This window comes from Osmia lignaria, chromosome 3, assembly GCF_051020975.1.
Source record: "Osmia lignaria lignaria isolate PbOS001 chromosome 3, iyOsmLign1, whole genome shotgun sequence".
NCBI classification, from domain to species: Eukaryota; Metazoa; Arthropoda; class Insecta; order Hymenoptera; family Megachilidae; genus Osmia; species Osmia lignaria.
Genome location: NC_135034.1, coordinates 8627547 through 8642084, shown reverse-complemented (window position 1 = coordinate 8642084; position 14538 = coordinate 8627547). Strand labels below are relative to the sequence as shown.

General features: G+C 42.8%; 1 protein-coding gene and 1 long non-coding RNA gene across 5 annotated transcripts in view; one reads left to right on the top strand and one right to left on the bottom strand.

Annotated features, from left to right (window-relative positions):
- The window catches only part of LOC117605315 (uncharacterized), a 45786-nt gene extending 34679 nt beyond the window's left edge, over positions 1-11107 (top strand). Inside the window, exon 3 of one of the 2 annotated variants that reach the window (XM_034326508.2) lies at positions 7685-11107. In XM_034326508.2, the coding sequence (XP_034182399.1) occupies positions 7685-7700 (16 nt within the window). In that variant the 3' untranslated portion in view covers positions 7701-11107. Of the gene's footprint in view, positions 1-6846; positions 7430-7684 lie in introns of those variants that run through there. The other variant, XM_034326509.2, reaches the window with a different exon arrangement.
- The window catches only part of LOC143308267 (uncharacterized), a 118112-nt gene that overhangs the window by 26328 nt on the left and 77246 nt on the right, over positions 1-14538 (bottom strand). The window lies entirely within an intron of this gene.

The window sequence follows — 14538 nt, the reverse complement described above, 5'->3', positions numbered from 1 at the left end:
CCGGGTCGCGATAAGGAAAAAAGAAAGCCAGGAACGTCGTTCATAGAGTCGGGAGGAACCGGGAGGTAAAAAATTCGCGCAAAAAACGCTGAAGCTGTTGATCCGACGAGGAAAACGTTACACGCGAAGCTGTTCGGGACTGAGGATAGAAAAGGACGCGGTTATCGGGTGTCCTCTTCGTCGAGGGAGGGAACCGGCCCTACGGGAGTGGAACCTCCTCGGGTACGACCCTCGTTCCCGTACGCGAAACAAGGATAGTCGTTGCCGGCGGATCTACGAGGGTGTCGAGGTGACGCTGCAACGAGCAGGAAGACGAGAGAGCGTATCAATGCGAGAAAGAGAGACGGCGGAGAACCGTGAAGCGAAGGTGGTGAACGAGGTTGGAAAAGGACAGAGGAGGGACGGCGAAACGAGGACGGAACGAGGCCAGAACGTTTTATGGGTGTGCGGTGAGGTCGAGGAGGAGGCACGAGGAACGCGTGAGGGATCGTTCTGCTCGGGAGGAGGCTGTCGGAGGGGCCAGGGGATCCTTATCGGGTTCTAGGATCGCGAGGCTCGCACGTACGGCAACCGCAACGACAACCACGTAGAACTCTGCTCGGCATCGCGAGCACACGGACGTTTTCTCGCACGATTCCACAGACTGCTACTCCCACCAATCCTGTCTAGACTTCTGTTTCTAGTCCGTTGCTCTAGACACCGACCGAACACGGTCGCGACGCGTGCATCTAATTAGAGGCACGATGAATTTCAATCAATTAGAACGCGATCCGTACCTGGAATCCGTCAGCGGTTATGTAAGCCGCAGAGAGCGCCAGACTGGATTGCTTGCTGGAAAGTGGACGTTTCGACTGACCTGCTCTGCTGGATGAACAACCTTCGCGACACGTTAGATAACGTTGTTTCGTGTCAGAGATTCTATTGTATTAATTGCAAAAATACACTCTTTATACACCATCTATCAGTGATAAATCATTTTCAAACCCATCACAGATCAGCCTACATCCAACTGCCAAGCAAATATCCGATCCATTCATCTCCAAAACAACCACCCACTCGACTCCCTATTTCCAAATCGAAAAAGGAAAGCAGGCTAAATCTAAGCGGATTCATCCCACGATTTCCGCGTTGCGGAAGTTTCGAACGCGCGGGTGTAGTTGCCGATAAATCAACAAGTACCAGAGAAGCTTAGCCTAGCTCTTTCACAGTCTGTTGCTTCTTGCTCGCATCGGTTAACACGCGTGTACACACGGGTATACACACGATGTACACGCGCGGACACGTGGACAGGAACAGCTCGAAAGTGAGCTAGCTGAAATAAAAAGGAGAGAAAAAAGGAACACGAAGAGGCAAGCAACTCATGATTTATCTCGTGGACGGGTTGCAGCCTCGGCTTGGTCCGTTGGAATTTCTGGTGGCGGGCCGATCCGCCACGGCAGGACGAACAGAACACGAAGGATCTCGACGAAGAGAAGTCGATCGACCGGAATACGTCGACGTAACGAACCGATTCTCGCTGCTCGCCGCTTCGTCGAGCCATTTATCCCGCTGACAGATGTTCGCGCGTCGCGATGAAAACCATGGGCGATTTCATGAATTTATTCGGTTTATCCTCAAATGCGTTGATTGTCGATTAGTCTCATTAAACCATTCGTATTTAGAAGATAATAATCTATTTACGAAACTGTATTAACTATAAGAATACCCAATGGAAATTCAAGCGTCATCCAGATATAAGTGACACGCTAAATTAACATGGTCAATTATGAATAAATTTCATATTTTTATATTGAAATTCTGATTTAGTCAGGTTATTATTTCGCTGAAACTTAGTTTCGACCGATATTCAACTGGTCACCTGTTGATCGCAACCGTTCGACTTTGCAGCACGCCGGAAACAAAAACAAATTCGACGTTTCCGGTCGTAGGACCGGTCCTACCTCGCGTCATCCCTCTTTCCTTCTGACACATGATTCGCCCTGCTAATTGGACCTTTATCATGCAAATACCCTTCTTTCACGATTATCCAGCGTCTGAAGTGTATAAACAGCTGAGAAATTTTCCCTACATAAGTAGATGCTCTTCAAATAAAATTCTTTCATTTCAATTTGTCTTCTTTTTAATCATAAAAATGAATAATTCTTTCAACAGGAAGATCGATATTTTTAAGTTTCAGATTATTCTTAAGGTGTCTATATTTGCATCTCGATCCCAAGCGCAACAGGATCTCCCGTCAGGGATCGAAACGAATGATCCACTCGTCTCTTACATCTCTGTTCGAGGATCCATTTGATTTTTCTATCTTTCTTTTTCCCAGAAGCCAGGGATCGGAAATTCGCGGACGAATCAGCGATCCACCCTGTCTCTGTTGGGAATTAAGAGCGTCGTAAGAAAGTCTCGCACGCTTTAATTACCATTCAAGCCGGAGGGCCAGAGGGAGGGCTGGTTCATGCAAGTATAATTCTCTTTGGTCTCTTCCTCTCTCATTCATTCGAGACAACCTTACACGATCCCGAGCCACAGCGTGATGCGCACACGAAAACAGAAGAAAACTCACAAGGGAAATGTACATACTTTGCTTATCACTTACTATTCCTTCCTTGTCTTTTATTTATTCGATTCGATTTCTCTTGATATTCCTCTTCGCCGACTTTGTTTACAAACTCGAAATTATTAATTAACATTAGATTTTATGTAGATATTCTTGAAAAAATTCCTTCTTAAAGTAACCCCTAAGTTTTCCACGCATACTTAATCCATGGGTCTAAAATGTCAGACAGTGAAATTAAGAGGATTTTTATTAAAAACAAGTCGATGTTAAACGAATGTTGACCAGCTCGCGTTCTAGCCGCACGCGAATCCGTGCATGCGATACATTGCAGTGAACGAGCGGACACCAGCTTCGCGGACGACCCATTTAACGCGAATGTATGTATCTATGTACATACGTGCACATACCGGCGTAGAGCAGGCAGTTCTGCTATTTAGCGAAGTATAGTTACAGCCGGTACAATGACACCGACTGGAATCTCGAGATAAACTGCATTTCACCGTAGACCAAATGGTAGAACATGGAAAAATTGCGAACGAACCTCTCTGGTTAAATCTCGATCCTCTCTTGATAATTCGTACGTGTCTCTGGTTTAGTGAGTATTAAACGGTGGGGTCATCTTGGTCACGTTCCGTGATGCTGATGTTGTACCATCGCGAACCATCATTTTTTCTTCTAATATTACCCTCCCCTTTCGTATAACCGCGAAGGGTTAAAAATTAAATAATTGCAATATCTCAAGGATCGTAGGTTGCATTAAAACACGGTACCACCTTGCAACGTATTATCTTTCGTCTTTTTGGACAATTTTATCTTCTCGATTTTTGTCACCATTTTTACCCCGGATGCGATATGGGATACATGCAGAACGAATGAAAAGATCGTGTATCTATATTTAACTTTCCAGATGCATGATATTAAAGCTCTCGTTTGAGCTTTAACGACCCTCGTTGAATTTCCAACGAATGTAACTCTGTGACCCGCGAATGGGTTTCAGTTTCGAGATCCACTGATGCTCCCGCGAACAAAGTTCAACGGTTGAATGAAATGTTGAGGCTTCCGGGTTTAAGACAGCCCCTCTTCGAGGAGTGTTCCGACGTTTCGCCGGCACTGCGGTTAGTTTCATCGGGATCTGGGTTATAGCGCGTCATCGGGCACCCTGATGGAACCAGCTGCAATGCAGACGGAAACTCGAAATGGATACTCCGGAAAGAAATCATTCTGCATAGGAAAAATCCGAGCTAACGTATCTGTTCTCGACTACTTTCGAAAATATTATTCAAAAGAAGAGCGCGACGTGTCAATTAAAATTGTCTTTGTCCAAGTCGTTTATTAGTCGAAATCGTTCGGCTACGCCGAGCTACGTCGAAATTGCATCCAAAGTCAACACGAGTTCGCAGACTCGTTGGTAATTCAGGAGAAAGATAGAAGAAGAGTGTGGAGGCAGCGATTTCGAGCGGAGGAAGGAGGATCTTTATTACGCGTGCACGAGGAAGAGGTATACACGATGACGATGCGGGACGGAGGTTGGCTGCTCGCCAGCAAGAGATCTCATCCTTTTCCTGGTTGTTCCTATTCACCACCCTCCTCCCGCAACCCCGATCTCCCTATTCTTCCCTGTTGCCCATTCTTTCGTAGTCGATATCGAGAAGTCGCGGACGGCGATGACCTGGCGTTTTTATTCCTACCAGTTTCCGGCTAATTTCGATTAAAGTCGCGATTCTATGACCGAGGGTAATCGACGATCAAATGGATGTTTAATCATAATGTGTGAATGTAAAAAAAGATTTTTAATTTCATAATAAGTGCCCCACTTCTCTAGTTATACTACTGACCCTTTCAGTATTATAGTTGTTTAATTGTAAAAGCATATAATGGAAATTTAGGTATTTTTCAGAATTTTTCCAGCGATAAAAATACCTGATAGGTAACAAAGAAAAAGAGAGGATGAACATGGAGGATTCGAAGCGATATCCTCTAGTTGCATCGGGTCAGGCAGCACAGAATTGGCGGTGATTTAAATTGGCTGCCCTCTCGACCTGCCGTTTAACCTATTTACCGCCACGCTTCTGAATACGCTCTTCTCTTCTTTGATTTTTTTTCTTCCTTCCATCGTTTCCCCGAACTTCATTGCCTGTCACTCCCATTTATCCTCTTTGTAGCGGAGCCCGAGGTTTTTAACCTTTTGCCCGAAAAGGTAATCGACGAACCCGTAGGAACACGCTTGCTTTTCTATTCGATTATCGAGTAATTTATTCATTCATTTAATCAATAGACTAAACGATTGCCTAATTTTGATTTTCCAAGAATTGTTGAAATTCCATCGATACACCTTCGGATATTATTTCTGGGGTTGTAAGTTGGCCTGTTCTGTATTACAGAAATAATCGTACGCTAATTAGGGTGTCACGTGTCGAAGCTAGAGAAGGGCGGGGGCGACGTTTAATCGAATTAGAGTAAGGCACTCGAGCGTGGCACGGAGAAGGGTGCTCGAATGGAAACCCGCCCTGAGCGTGGATGGTGTTTCGATCTGTTTTGTCTCTGCTTTGTCCCCGACCCTCCATACGTTCCGGCCGGTAATCAATCTCGTCTTCCGTTCGACTTCGACCCTGTTCCACGTTTTCCAGATATTTTTTAATCGAACCTCGCTGTCCACCGCTTGTCCGATGGACAAAACGCGTCTGGGTCTCGGTGACAGGGAAATTTTCACGAAAAAAACTAGAAAAATTCTACTACCACCTACGTACTGTCGTTTGAAAATTAATTGGATCTCTTGGCTGAGCTTCGAATTAAATTGGAAAATATTTTTCCCACGAATTTTCGATCGAACAAGAAGTCTTAATTATGCGAATTTAGAAAAAATTCTTAATTTTTCATCCGATACCCCGAGAGTTCGCCGATGACAAGAATAAATGATAAACGTGGCGAAATCTAGAGCGGTTCTTTCAATCGTGTTTCGCTCCGTACGACGACGACGCTCCACGGTTATCTGGGTCATTCGTGCGACCTAACTTGCACCCGTGTGTATGTTCCCACTTATACACGACGGATAATGCGCGTGCATGCCCGCGTTTCGACCAGCGTTGCACTATGCTGCAACAGTATTCGTGTGTACGGGTGTGTAAACGATCGTAAATCGGCGATCGAGACACACCGTGTACGTTGGATCGTGTACCTCGTAGCTTTCGCGCTTTGCAATGTTACCTCGTAATGATTCATCCTGCGTTTCCGTGATACTCCATTTTCTAGATACCATGGTACCACTTTTCAAATAGAAAAATCATGCATATGATTCTGAGACAGGGCTGTCAAACAATCTTTTAACGCAAGTGTGCATTTTATTAATTACAGGCTAGATACTTCAATCAAAATAGATAACATTATCACAATAAATTTCTAAGATTGACGAGTATATCTTGCCAATTTGAATTAGAAATCAAAGTTGAAACTCAACCATGAATATCTACTACTTTGCACTTCGTTGATACCCATCAATCCTCGCCAATTTGAGGCTAGTCCATTCAAAACGCATATATCAAAATCGCAAACCTCTTCTTACGAGCAGATTGCAGTGTATCCGGCACGAACGTGCGCATAAGTGCACACCGGAATGCTCGACGTAGCTATGGTGCATACTTAGCGGTGCATGTGTGCCGAACGCACACGTATGCACGCGCACGCGCGTCCACCACACGCAGGCACGCATGCACGCAACCGTGTGTACCGAACAGAGACAGATGATAGGATCCGCGAGAGAGGTTTACGTGTGCAGGCATGTGCAAGCGCAAGGTCGAACCGGGGTTGGGAATTCGGATTGCCAAGGGTTCCCACCCCTTCGTTATTGCACCAGAATTCTGACACTACCTGAACACGACTGACCGAGAGAGACGGACAACGGCAGGTCGAACGGGAGAGAAGGAGAGAAATTATTCCTCGTCTCGTTCCGTCCCGTGGTATCCTTCGGGAATACCTACCGGGTGGGTAGGCAGGAACCGTGGTTCTCGAGGAAACCTGTTTCCTGATGGGGTGGCTGTAAGGATGAAAGGTTTTCTTAATGAGAATGATATCGAGTGGAATTGTTTCTTTGTATAGAAGTGTCAGACGGATATGTTGATGAAGATGTTGAGGAACGATCAAGGTTTTATTGGTGAGATTTTGTGTTTTGTAAGTTTCAGGAATTTTTTATTAATTGCAGATGTAGGGTGAGAACCAAGGTCTCTTTCTTAAGATTTTCCCTTTTGTGAAGTTTTTATAAGGAGAATTGTTTAAAGTTTCTTTTTCAATTCTGTTTTCAGGTGACTGAACGAGGTTTCCAGAGATGAAAACCACTGGGATCAGCCACGGAGGACGAACCCTAACACAATTTCACGAGGATCACCCGTTATATACCCAGACCGATCTGTTCGCGTAATATTATAGTCCGGTGAACAGTAATCTGGGTTACGCCCTCCCCTCGATTCATAAGAACCACGCGTTAAAACGGGAGAGATCGTGATTTCTCTCCTACCATCTCTTTCTCTCTTTCACCTCTGTTTCCTCTTCTCTACTATCTCCTTTCCTAGCTTTCCTTTCCTTTTTCTTTCGACTTCATTTTTTCTTTTCATTCTCATCCCCCCAAATTATGTCATCGTTCACTATCGTCTCTATTAACTTTGGAACGCTGTTTAAATTTTATTTCAGACTGGTTCTCATTTTCATTTTCAAAATTTGAAACTGTACGGTTTTAGATTTTCAGAAAACTTTTCCTACGCATATTTCTTACGTTTCAGTGAATTTTTCCTACGCTCATTTTTGCTCCTTAGTTACAACGTCCTGCTTGAACGAGCGAGCGAAACGAACGCTTTGCATTTGCTTCCTCCGAGAAGCGAATTTTTTTATCCTACAACGTTCTACTTCGCTCTACTCTACTTTTTTCAACCGTGGTCCACTTTCCCGCGTTAATTCTGGATTTACGAGCGTCCGTTCGCCGGTGTAACACGCGTTTCGCGAACCTGACGATTCCTTGTCTCGCAAAATTACCTGCAATATTTTAAGGACCCAAAACGTTGCAAACACCAATTGTGTTTTCATTCAATTTTTGCCCTTTGCTTCGTAAACGTTCAAATTACGCATTTCCCTCCGTTTTGTTTGCAGAGACGACGGGACCTGACCCAGCAAATTTTATTGAGTAAATCAAGGTCGAGCAAATTAAGAGGAACATACGGTGCCGTTCGGATGGCCGGGATCTCTCTGTCGTGACGCAGAAAAATCAAATTAAACAGCCGCTTTTAAGTCGAATTAAAACGAATGCGCTTAATTAAAGCGGCCTCCGCCGCTGAACTAAAGGAGTTTTATTGACGTCGAGCTGCTCCTTTGTCGGTGCTACATGTACCCTTTCATTATTAACTTAAAAGGTGTCCACCTTTTTTCCTTTCTTTCTCGGTTTTGATCGTAAATAAAGGCCAAATGTTATGGCAGATTCCTATGTTTATGGATGAACACCTTTTGCGGATAAAAAATCATGTATCCCGTTAATGACTCAATAAAGAACTTATTCCTTGAATTAAAAAAAAATATATATGATAGAATATACTGACAGTGATAAAATGGATTAAAAATTTCTAATACCTTAATTTTTGCAAATTAAAAATATAGACAATCTAATAACGAATTGATCTGGTAGAGCATCTCTCAGGACACATATGTTGAAGATTCTACCAAGTATAGACAGAAAAGCGAGCGGATATCACAAAAGGAGCTAACGGAACCACGTTCGCCGGATAAAGACGAACGTTAACGGTGCCTGAGGTTTCACCGCGCTAAATACACGCCCGACACGTTTCCCTCTCACTCGTCGTGTTAACGTCGATCCCACGCCGACCCAGACCCTCTTTCTCTCTTCGTCGCGATGCTGCCTGCCGTGAAAAGAAGCTGCCATCCCGAGGAAAAGAGACCTCTGGCTCGCTGAAAATCCCGTGAAAGAGAGAAGGCTAGGGGAGAAACAACCCTCCTCTTTTCACTGTGGGAATTTCTAATTGCGCGCCAATGCCCCGACCGCAGAGCAAGGGGAACACTCTCGTCAGGGATCAACAATGATGATCAACTGTTACTATTACGGATACGGGACACCGATGAATTAGCTTCTTATCAACCTATTAACCCCTTCGCTTATAATTTGTTCGATAATTGCGTCAATCAGAGCTAACTATTCGTTCAAGACTCATAGCGAAACTATCAGCCAGATTTGATATTGATCTGAACTGTAAGTTGTGTTACGAGTGTGACACGATATGTAGGGAAAAGGGTTAATGAGCTACTATTTGTTATTAACCCTTGGATGGCGGACCATGGAGAGACACCAATTTCAATTTAATTTTCTACGTAACTATAATCCTTAAGTAGCGAAAGGGTTGAAGCTTAGATTGAATAAATGAATTTTGAAAAAAATATATCCAGGACAAAGTTGAGCAAGTAAGATTTTCCTGTCTGGAACATCAACGAGTTGCATCTCGCTATCAGCGAGAAACGAGGACGAGCATGTGCTCGTTGATTTAGCGTCGTTTCGCTGGAACAATGAGACGGCCACGTCGAAAACGCGGTTATTTAATACAGATATTTTTCATAAGTCGTATTGTGTGCAAATGTTAGCCCTTCTCTTTCTTTCTATACCTTGTAAACGTGCGCGCGCGCACGCATTCACAGCCTGTCCGTAATTCGCAACGCGTGTATCCCCGCGAGGCGCGCCGCGTGTTAATAAATCTCGTGAGCGGTCGCTGGAGAAGAGACTGTAAGAAAAACGAAGAAAAAGATCGACCAAGAATCTCCGGGACGAAGAAACGAGCGAACAGGCCTCGCCGCACACGAAGGGTGCGCAAAACGACCGGCATCGTTTGCGTTTCCTCGATCGGTTCATTAATGTCCTCCCCCCGTAATTTCAATGGTACCCAGCGTGACGCGAGAGACAGCCTTCCTGTCATCGAAGGAGATTTTTATCGAAAGTTGAAATTTTTGGAAATTTTAGTAAACAACCATGAGTTCCTAATATTATCATTAGAACGAAATTTCGTTAACATATAAAAAAAGAAATTGCAAAGAAATCGAGGATTTGATTTTTCTCGCGTGAGAAACGAAGGTACAGGTTTTGTCTTTAAACCCGTCTAGGGATGATTCGCAGATTCATGTGTGAGTGACATGTGTCACAAGGTGTGTCGAACCCTTATTTAGAGACGCATCAAAAGTTAGCCCACTTCCAGTCACACATACACGGGCACCAACCACCAGAATACTGGCCCCCTCTTCTTCATTGTGCTCTTCTAATACGGACATTTTTTTTTTTTTCTTCTTTTGTCTCGTTCCTTTTTTTCGTCTTCTCCGATGGTACGGAAACGGGAGCGTAGAGGATTTCGAGACACAATGCAAGCGTAATTGGCAGTCACCGGATGCTGAGAATTGGCTGTTTCCCATGATTCCGGAATTGCCATTCATTTGAGGATCTTAATTTTCAATGAAACTCGAGAGATTCTGTATCCTCGAATAGTTTTGTCAATCTCTCCTGTCTTACAAGTATAATTAGAATTAAAATCAATTTAACGGGGTCACCTAATTCCGTCCCGATAAATTGAACCTTTTCCCTTGGACAGGGCAAACAAACGCGGAACTAACTTACCCGCGTCGATACAAATCGAGTTTAAACGATACACGCGTTACGCTCGAAGGAGTCTCGATTCCCCCATCTCGAAATCGCGGCGATCAGGCATTCGAACGGTGGTAATCGTGAATAGGAATCCCATTCGAACCCTCGGAACACCGTCGACAAATAAATACAAACGATGAAATGTGCGATCCATTTACGAATTACTAAATAAATCTAATAATCCAATGTTTAAAAAGAGATAAAATTTCTATTTGCAAGATTTAACCTAATTTTTACGAAACATTGGCTATAAATCCAATGATACGAAAGAAATACCAAATAAAAGTTTTAGAGCGAATAAACCATAATCGTTAAGAAAGTCGGAAAAAAATCATTAAAGAATGTTCTACAATTGCTACAGGACTAATTTTCCTGAGATACATTGCAAACAGCCCATTATCGGCAGCAAAACGAGGGTGCCTTTACGAGTGCCGTCCATAAATCGCGCGAGACCTCGCGAAACCCTCCTCGGCGACAAATAAACACGCTCGAAACGGCCCTTCGAGTTGTTGTACCGACGTTGAAAAGTCGATTCATCATGGTACACGAAACGGAAGACTCGAGAAAATTGTGCGATTTAAGAGGAACATCTAATGGAGTCGAAAAGAATACAGAATAGCAGAGTTTAATTTCACGTGGAACGATAAGAAAAACTGGCTTTTTCAGCTGTTTTTATCAAGAAGGTTTTCATTGTTCAAGCACAAAGCATCGTTGCGCTTTTGTGAGTCTATCTTAAGATCGTGCTTGTATCTTTTGTCTTGAGGAATAGACAATACCAAGATAAGTAGCGCTGCTTCGTGACCGAAGTGTTAATTTCACATGTTTTAGTAGATGGCTGATGGAAAGTGCATCTGTTCTTAATATTAATACTTTGATGGACTTATATTTTGTAGGATCTATGATTTTTGCGATTGTGTATCAAGAAATAAAGGAATTTTTAAGAAAATTTGCCCTAAGTTAAATTTATACTTAACCCTCGGATGGCGGACCTTGGAGAGAGAGTCACAATTTTAATGTAACTTTAATTTTCTAAATTTTACACTACTCTTTGTAAAATTGAAGTAAAAACAATTTAATTATAACGAATGTTAACTAAAAATAAATCTCCAAGTATCGTTTTTATTTTTTGATTAAGTTAACTAACGTCGATCAAGGTTCATGCAATCCTAACCCACGTGGCCATTATTTCGCTCGAGTCCGTGGCTCGTTGCTTTTCGTCCGCGTCACATGGGTGCCCCGTGGGTCACCCGGTATATCCTCGTTCTCATGTCGATACTGTTATCGACTACTAAAAGATAATCAGCCACTCGAGTCGAGTGGGCGTGCGACCGGCTGCATCGTCGCGGAATTTATTCAGCTGTCCCCAAATAGCGTTGCAATCCAATTCATCAATGTCTTGTAACTTCGACTAGACATCATTTATTATTTTTTAATATAAACTCGAGAAACTTAATAATAATTGCTGCGATTTTAACGAGTTGATTATCGTAACCCTCTATTAATATTAATTAAGAATTAAATTTTCAATACGATGTTTCAGTAGATATACATTATTAATATTATTTTTAATGATACTTAGAACGATTCTATTGTTACGAATATATGCGCGAATTATTGACAAACCGAGCCGCTAACTGGTCTTTTCGCCAAAGGTTTACGTAATCGCGATTACGCGCGCGTCCTTGCGAGCGTATCCGAGCTGGTCACGCGACTCGTCTCGCCATTGCTTCGAGAATTTTCAACACGCTCGTCCTGGACTCGGGTAACGCTTCAGCATGAAAAAAACCGGTTCCTTCGGCTTCGCTCGAAAGTCGAAGCTGTGCCGTGAAATGTATCGCCGATTCAGGATTCCCATTTTTGAACTTCCTGCGCCTTGACGCGATCACCGGTTCTTTTCTCCCTTCCGCTTCGTTCTCTGCTCGTTCCTTTTTTCATTCATTAAAATTTTGCGCACAGGAAAATACTAACGGTAAATAATATATTTAATGGCACTGAATGGCACAAATAAGATATGTCTCCGAATGAGTTCACTTGGTATGTTAAGGGTTAACCAGCGATGCAATTCCCTTGAATCTCTACTTGAATTGTAATATTTCATTTAATTTCCTGAAATATAATCCTGGAACCACAAAGAAAATGGCACTTTTTAACCAACAATGCTAAGTTCTCTAAATTCCCAAATCACAAGAAGAAAGGTATCTTCTGAAGATAGCCTTCCACATTTCTACATTCCTCTCGAATCGTAAAGAAAATGGCCCTCCTTGAACCAGAAACGCCCCTTCATATCCCAAAATCTCAACCCAAATCACGAGAAGAGATTCTTCTCCAATCAGCAAGCCAACATCCTCCTCGAATACAAAGAACAACTTTCCATCGGTTACTTTGTATGCCACACGTTTCTACCTACTTTGCGAGAGAAACCAAAATTTCACGCAGGTCGGAGGGATCGAAAAACGTCGAAAAAGGCGAGAAACATAGCGGTGGACGATCGATATCCCGACATCCTGGCCCACGCGTGAAATCAATGCCTGTTGGCGCCGCTGAGGGCCGGTCACCATATTGTGACTCGCTAGAAATTAAAAGAAACTCAGTATCCGTGATAAGATTAATATCTTTAATAGAAAATAAATTATCAAAATATTCTGAAGATATCGAAAAAAAAAGGATCTGGGTATCGGTAGTGCAGGAAGAATCTAAAGAAACGAATGATTTCAGTTGCGGAGGTCGCGTTCCATGGTCGCCATGTTGACGGAATGCGGCCGAGATTCCTGCATAAATTTCCGACCACTCTTCGGAAACGATCGATGATCGATCATACCGATGCAACCGGTCGATATCGATGTCTTCATGACACTATGAGTGTCCCATTATGTTAGAGCAATTAATCTTTCTATGAAATGATTTTCCGGCCATGTTTTATTATGTATCAACACGTTTTCTGGGAGATTGAATTAAATAGAAGTAGTATTAATAGCGGCATTAATGATATTAATTAATCATCGAGAGAGATCTATGCAAGGATGCTTCGATTACAATTAGGCGTTCAAATCTTTTGACGAGAAACTTTTATCTATTAGAAAAGTGATCTACAAAGAAACAAAAATTCTTAGAAATTACACCACCAGTTTTTCCCGAAAAATTCGCATAAAATGTAATAGAAATTTCGCGAATCAAAACATCAGAAGGACGTCAAGGTGTACCGGTTGCCCTGAAGAAACACGAACGAACGTGGCTTCGTAAATTCGCATTTTATCGTTACCAGCTGGAAAAACGACCGGTTGTCTCGTCCTATCGGCTTCCACAAATCGCCTCGTTCGATTGATAAAAACAGGAACGTTCAGGCTGGTTTATTAAGATCGTGTCCCGATATTTACGGGGTGGTTCGAGACGATCGGAGGCGTAATCGTGGCACGACCAAGAGAAGCGTAACTCTTCGATAAGGGAGCGAGCGTTTCGCGACATATATGTAAGAACCGTGAATAATCCCCGATTATCGTTCGTAACGGGAATAATCGATAAGTGTCCAGTATACATACTCGTTCCCATCCGCCATTTAATTCCTCGAGAAATATGTGAAATTGCAATGAACAAGTTTTTACCGCGTCTCCTTTTTTTTTCTTCATGTCTTTGAAACGCGTATAAATTTTAGCGTTATCTTTCGTTTTACGACCACTTTAATGTCCATCAATTTACGCTCACTTTTTTATGTAATTATGTGGAATTATCTGTCAGAGGAATTTCCATCTTTACACGTCGTTTGGATATTTTTGTTTCGAAAGGGGTGAAATTTGAATTCTTCGAATCTTTGCAATTATCGTATTTTACATGTGAATTATAATGACACTAAATTGATTATATATATTTAGCGTGTTGTAAAGTTAATTGGGTATATTTCGCAAAATTTGCATATTTGCAATCCCTTTTAACCCAGAAACGTGTGGTTCCTCTTTTTTTCAGTTGCTCAATTTTTGGACATTTTTTCGTCCAGTCACAGTTAATCATTGGACGGTCTTTTATCGTCAGCACCGAGGCAAAAGAGGCCTCGGAATAACGTGTCGTGACCTCGATACGCCAGCTCTCAGCAATGGCTGATTCGTTGGTTGGCTCGCGGCCCGATTTTCCTTCCGATATCTTTCCGTTGCACCCTCGGAAACCACCCCCTGTTCGTCGCGGCTTGCACACGCTCGTCCCCGGAACTCTACAGGGTGGTCGAAGAAACATTTCCAGTCAAAACTTCAAGAATGTAGTATTCATCAAAACGAATAAAAAGTTATAGCAATGAATAATCCGCTTTTTTAATCAAATCCTATATTAA